This window comes from Arachis hypogaea, chromosome 5, assembly GCF_003086295.3.
Source record: "Arachis hypogaea cultivar Tifrunner chromosome 5, arahy.Tifrunner.gnm2.J5K5, whole genome shotgun sequence".
Classification (NCBI taxonomy): Eukaryota; Viridiplantae; Streptophyta; class Magnoliopsida; order Fabales; family Fabaceae; genus Arachis; species Arachis hypogaea.
This window is the reverse complement of record NC_092040.1, coordinates 37,864,475-37,871,977: the sequence shown is the minus strand read 5'-3', so window position 1 is coordinate 37,871,977 and position 7,503 is coordinate 37,864,475. Positions and strand designations below refer to the sequence as shown.

At 28.2% G+C, this 7,503-nt stretch overlaps 1 protein-coding gene across 1 annotated transcript; it reads left to right on the top strand.

Annotated features, from left to right (window-relative positions):
- The first annotated feature begins 6,341 nt into the window (after positions 1–6,341).
- LOC112799662 (uncharacterized) lies at positions 6,342–7,275 on the top strand. Its single transcript, XM_025841729.3, has 2 exons — positions 6,342–6,919; positions 7,015–7,275. Exons 1-2 carry the CDS (start codon positions 6,519–6,521, stop codon positions 7,070–7,072), a joined length of 459 nt encoding a protein of 152 aa, XP_025697514.1. The 5' UTR covers positions 6,342–6,518; the 3' UTR covers positions 7,073–7,275.
- Positions 7,276–7,503: the final 228 nt, after the last annotated feature.

Below are 7,503 nucleotides of genomic sequence, written 5' to 3'. Positions count from 1 at the left end.
CTAAGGTGCGTGTCTAATCATTAGACTTTGTTTTATTTCGTTTACTTTATTTACTTTGATAGCTCTATCGCCTTGCTTCAATTCAGGGGTGCTTTATTTCTTTATTTTGTTTCTTAGAAAATCATTTTTTTTCGCACAAAATCTCTCAGTTTTACGGATTAAAAATTAATTTATTATAAAATAAAATTTTATTTAAAATTTTATCATAAATTAATTAATTAATGTAAATACAATAAAAAATTCAAATCTTTAATATTTCTTTAAGTAAATTAATAAATTAATCGCTATATCAATTTAAATTAATTTGCTCTTTTTTTGAGAATAAATAATTATTTGCTCCACTTTATTGTGTTGAGTTTTTTTGTTTAAAAAAACAAAACTATCAAAAAAGAAAAACTAATTTTATACTTATAAAAAATGAATTAGAGAAATACTAGAAACCATAAAAATTTATTGTCTTTAACCATTACCTAGCTATCAAATCAATTTCTTTAGTATAGTTTCTATAGTCTAGTAATCTAACAATATATTTTATCTCGTACTTTTAAATATTAATGGCTAACTGACAGTTAAAAACAATAAATTCTAATGTCTCTCTAATATTCCTTAATGAATTATGTTCGACAAAAGTGACCAATCGTTAATTTTTTTATTAATTCTATTAAAAATTAACTAAAATATCTAAACTATCCTCGCTTCTTTCGTTATTTTCATCCTTTTAAACTTTCTGTTAATAACAAAATTGCTATCCATTTTTTTTTCAAATTTTAAACACTATCACTGTATGATCACTACAATCACTGCCAACACCATCATTATACCACAACTACCACCACTGCCAACACTACCATCAACACAACACAACAACAAATAGAGACATGAGACTTAAAAAAAAGGAGATAAACAACAACACCAACAAGACGAGTGGCTCTGGGAGCGGCGAGTCTGAAGACGTCGCTCGAGTCCATCTCGCTCAGCTTCATCCCAGCAAGAAGCTCCCACGTAAAGCAATGGAGTAGATAGGCCACCGCCAGCTCAAGTGCATATAGCCTCAACTGCATCACTGAGCAAGACCTTCGACTCGGTCTAAATGGTATAAACTCGAAGTTGCTTCCCTTAAAGTCTGGAATGCCAGCCTTCAAGAACCGCCAAGGCTTGAACAACTCAGCTCTTCTAAGCTGCTCAGGTCCCTTTCTATGGCCAACACGTTGATATGACGTGCGCCCGCTTTGCGATAAAATCACCTCTGATGGTTGTTTCTTTTGTTTTTTCGTGGAGGAGGAGGGGATCAACGAGTGGAGGCAAAGGGTCTCCTTGAGTGCGCATCGAAGGTAAGCGAGCTTCTCAGAGTCAGATTTCTCGTTCCGATAGTTCAAAACCACAACTTGGACTAGTTCTTGTTGAACCAAATCAATGGAAAAGGAAAAACATAAAGAGAAAAGGGAGAAGAAGGCGTTGCCAGCAGTGACGGATCCAAAAAATTCATGTTGGGGGCAAAAATAATACACATTACTATCAAAAGATATATTAATTTAAATTTAAAAAATAAAAATGCACATTAATTATTCGAATAAAAAAACCAAAAATAAATTTGTCGCTAACTTTTTTCTCTTCAAATCTTGAAGGTACTTCTCTTCTAAATTAGTAAATTGATCAATTTACTTTAGAAATTTATATACAACATAAGTACATCTAATAGAATAGAACAAAAAATAAACAAATAAATAATAAGGATCAATAAATTGAGAATAAAATAAAATATATAAATTCATTAAGAGAATAAAAAATAGATTAATACCTAAACTATAATTGTTTGAATTAAAATTTCAATTGAAAATATCAAAAAGAGAAACAATGAAATTAAAAGATACATAAAATCATAGAGAGTTATATAAAACAAAATAGAGAATTTAAAATTTACCTATTGATGAAAAGAAGATGACCACTAGACAAAGAATAGAAAAGAAGGTTGAAAATATGAAACTAAGAAGAGGATTTAAGAGAATAAATGAGTAACGGATGAAATTTGAGAATGGAAGAAGACTTAATTTGATTATGTTAACTAATAGTCAAAATGATAGAAAGATAAAATGAAGTTGGAACTTTTAATAATTGGACTTAGTTTATTTGTAGTTGGATTATTTAAAATTTAAAATTGGGACATATTATATATGTATATATTTTTTTGTTTAAAAAAATAAAATGAGAGCAAGAGCAAGTGCCCCATTGCTAAGCGTGCCTGGTTGCCGGCAAAAGGTTGTCGTTGCCGACAAAGAACGTAGTGAAAAACATACCGAATAGAGAGGGAGATAGAAAAATAAAAAAGAGAAAAAACGAACGAAAAGGCGATAGCGTGGCAAAGCCACCATTGCCGGCATCTCCGCCGTATGTGAAGAAGAAAGAAAAAGGATATGGAGAAGAAAGAAAAGGAATCTGACCGGAAAAGAAAAAAGAAGATAGATGTGGATAAAAGAGGTGAAAATATAATTAAAAATAGATAAAGGATAGATAGTTAACAATGGCGAGTGGCTACAAAAATAAAGAACAAAATTGTTGAAGATAATAAGGCGGAGTTAATTTAGATGTTTTAATTAAATTTTTAATAAAATTAATAAAAGATTTGTTCGGTAGTTCGACTCTTGAACGGGTCGGATTTGCTAGATGCCTGGAAGTAGTTGGGAAACTGGATTCGGTTCGCCTTCGCATGTCAGGGTCTCCCGAACCAGCATGAAGGGTGTGAGGCAGAGGCGCGAGGTCCCGCTGAGCTGACGGCTTAGAATGAGGGGGACCACCTGCAAAAGGATTCCGACACTCAAGTCAGTATCCATACAAAGGCGACAAACAAGGTAAAGGATAGGTGTCATACATCTGAAGAGGGGTAGGGCCCTTCCCTAATATAGTCTAGGAGGGGTCCCACATGGACAGATCCACTTTCAAAAAAACTTCCTTCCCAGCTGTCCCCGTGAAGAGGGAAATGACATTTGGGTCGCCTCCCAATTCGGATTGCGTGAAGCTGTCGGGTCGGCTAACTATTTAGATTTGGGCTTTAGGTCGGATCGAACTTGAACAAGATTAATAATTATTTATTTTTGTCGAATATAATTCATCTTTTACAGATAAAACGTTAATTTTATTCTTTTATAGTTAATTTTATTGGTATCTAAACCTTTTATAATTGAAAATGATTATTTATTCTTTTATTTATATAGGTAAATTTACATGGGCTTTGTCCGAACATGCTGCAACACTTTCCGTTGGGTCAACCCAACATATATCATTCTTTTGTTGGGTCTGGAGCTCATTGCTGTATTCAATCTGGAATATTGGACTATTACCATGAATTATGTTTATCAATCAAATAGCCCACTCGCTCTAATAATGGACTATATATATATATATATATATATATATATATATGGTGTAGTCTACGGTGGCCACAAATTTTGGTGTTTATGAAGGCTATCAATTTCACAAAATAATATTTTTAACCAAATAAAATAAAAAATTGAAGCACGTTTCAGTTCTATTAATAAATAATGACATGTTTATGAGTGTAAATAAAAGAAAAAATTAGACCATTTATCATATTTCTTGACAAAAAAAATGATCTATCGTTTTCTCTCGTCGTCAAAATAATAGAGACGAACCTAGGCATTAGAGGAGGGGGCACTTGCCCCACTAGGTTTAAGAAAAAAAAATAACAATTCTATATAAATTAATATATTTGTTTTAATGTAATTTATTTTTGTTCCACAAAAATTAATAAAATTTTATTTTAAAATTCATGTTAAAAATATTTTTTTATTAAATTTAACGTATAATAATATTTAATTTTTAATTTTGATTTAATATCAATATTAAAAATAAGTAAATATTAACTGAATAAAAAATTAATAAACAGTAATAATATAATTTTTTAAATCTAATCAACTCGTTAATTATCAAATTAAATCTTTATTTTTTAAATATAAGTAAAATTATCAATATTTTTTGTCTTAAAAAATTAGTTGAGATAAAAAAGTATTTATTTCTTAATTAATATCTTTTATTTTAAAATAATATAATATTTTTTAATTTTATCTTTTAAATAATCTTATTTGTAAAAATTATTTTAGATTAAAAAGTATCTTATATCATAAATATTATAAAAAAAAAAAACTTCCTAACTCAACGTGAGGTAATTGATATTTGAAAATTATAATGAGTAGTAGAACAATTGTTTAAAAGCATGAAAGTTAATTTTGATATATTAAAATATATTTTTTTTACATAGTTATTTGATTATATTTATTCCTTTAGATAATTATTTACGTGATAAATATAAAATATATTTTTAAATTACAATACATAATTAAATAGATGTATAAATTTTTTAATCTAATAGTATATTAAAATTAAATTAAAAATATATAAAAAATTAATTATTTCAAAAAGAAAGAGAGAAAAATAATTGTAAATTAAGGTTTTTTATTATTTGCTATAAACATATTTTTCATATATAGGTTTTTTTTATGGTATTTATATACAATTATAATTTCAAATTATAAATACTAGTGTATTAATAGGCGCTAACGTGCCAATTGATTCAGTTTTTTATTATTAAATGTATATAAAAAATACATAAAAATAAAATTAGTTATGATGACAAATTATTTATAATTTAATTAAAATGTTTTAAGTTTAAATTTTAGAAATAAAAACATATTTTTTATAAATTATATATAATAAATAGTATTTTAAGAATGAAAGTGTTCATTAACTCTTTTTAAATTTTATATCTCTATTATATTTTTAATATAATTAACAATGTTTAACGAAATTTATTTTAAGATATATTTTTATCCCCATTCTTAAAATTTTTTGGGTCCGTCACTATATATATATATATATATATATATATATATATATATATATATATATATATATGTGAAGAAAAGATCGATCAATTAAATTCAAAACGATAAGAAAGTGAAGCTTATAATGAGAACAAATTATGTAGGGAAGTTCATTAACAACATGACACGTGTAGAAAATGAATGGAGATACTCAAATATTAACATATGGGATTCGCCCAAACCATAATTCGCATAGAACCTTTTAATGAAATCACACTGCTTCGTTATTCAGAGCTTGTTTATATAATTTATCAAAAATATTATTTCGTACATTAAAATAATTTACTAAAATTATTATTAATCGAAAATAATTCATTTCAAAGAAAGAATGCATTCAAGAGTCAGTAAATGTATGTCTATGTCTTGATTGTCTTCAAAGAGTGGTCTACATCGAAAAAGAGTTCTTAGACAAAAAATATCGAACAAGAGTCAGATTATCATGATTTGTCAACAAATATGTTTAGTAGTTACTTCTGGCCATTATGCTGGTCAAATAATTGAAGCAAGAACGGTTACTTATGAATTAATGAAGTAAAAGTTATACTTTAATTTGAGTGGTCGATAATTTTTATAAATAAAAGAATGCTCGAATATATAAAAGTTGGAATTTTGCTTTAAAAAATACTCAAACACACTTATATTTCAGCTAACAATTTTTTAAATCTGTATTTGAGTTATCTTTTTATAAGATTTTTTTTGCTATTTTTACTTTTTTATTTATATTTTCTGTAAACTTTTTTTTTTTATAAATTTATCTTTCAAAAAATATTTAATTTTTTTGTTCAATTTATGTTTCAGTATTTTATTTTCAATTTTAAAAGTCCTTTAATTTAATTGAAGATATTTTATTGTTTTGTTTAAATTCAATGCAATTCATTTTAAATTTAGTGAATTTATTTTCAAAGTCTTTTATTTATGTTTTCAGATTTTCTTAAATTTTTGTTTGATCGAAAGGTCTTTAATACACTTTAAGAGAATTGGTACTCACAAAAAGGAGTATGTTTTACTCTCAATATTAGATATCAAACTACTTTTAATTTACTAAAAATTGACAAAATAATTATCAACTATTAATATATTTATGTATAAATATACGTGTGATCTAATTTTAGTATACACCTAAAATAATGAATAATTTATATGCGAAGTAATTATAATTTATAAACACACAGGTTAGCTAGCTTAATAATGCTCCAACACTCAATAACTAACTTTTTCCTAGCTATCTCAATGTGACAATCAAGTTCATGATGTAGGTAACAATAATATTTAATATATTTTATTGACATATAATTACTTTCGCAACACACACATATTTATAACAGTCTGCAAATTTGTGATCACCATACTTTGATGTGTAGTTGTGTACTGAAATTAGCACAAATTGAGATATTCAAACTATTGAATTGCGTATTTTTATCCATATTCACTGGTTATACCGAGACTACTCTAACAACCGTTAAAATTATTTATCGACAATTATTCTGTGATTTAATAACTAGGTCAGCTCCGTAAAATATTCCGGCACCTAGATGGTTCCCTGTATATTAGTGGATATCCGCATGCATATTTTCATTTCATTGTTGGCATCTGATTTGATTGTTTACATCAAAATAAAATTAGATGGCTTTGTTCAGGGCAGCGATAAGTCGTTCATTTGCGACGTCAACCGTTCCAAAACTGAGGGCGGGGGCCGGCAGCCATGCTACGGTGGATCACGGTGCTCAATCGGCTTCTGGGATGAGCACCCTGAAGGCAGATTTCGCACCGATGTACATGGTAGGGGGAATGGTGGTTTTGGCGGTGTCAATTGCAACCCACACTGCGTTTCAGCAGCTTGCGCGTTCTCCAACGGTTCACGTGAATAAGCACAGAAGGGAAACAATGCCCGAAGTGTCTGACCCTGACCGCACCATCAGCTCCGCCGACAAGTTCGTCAACGGCTCCTTCTTGAGGAAGCTCGCTCACGTTCAAGATAACAAGACCACCCTCAATGATCCCGTTCGCCCTAACCCATTCACCACGTTAGTATCTATCACATCAATTGCATTGCATTTCACTGCGTTACTTTATTATTTATTAAGAAATTATTTAATTTTAATTTGATGTGTTCATGCAGTCCTCGAAGAGCTGAGACATTGAAGACCGTTGGCGTTGACCCAGCCTTGCACCGTTGATTTGGTTTGGACATACATGCATTATTATCAATTCAATTACTTCCATCTTCAGCATGATGAGGGATATTTAATTAATTTTTGTTTGTCTATATATATTATTATTTTTTTCTCCTATGTGATTATTTTCGATGTCGAGGTTGTAAATAAGATGTAATCATCTATTAATAATGTTAGCCCGCTTGAAAGCAACTCTTTTGGAACAAGCATGCTGCATCCGTCCTCTTCGTATTTGCCATTGTAATTTTGTATAAATATATATTAAAAATATTATCCGTACAGAAGAATCAACAACTAAATTCAGAAATCAATATATTTATATATAAATATATATAATTTAATTTATTTTTAATATATATTTAATATTAATAATTAATTTTAATATTTAATTTTAGTGTACATATAATATAATTATATATATATATATAATAATA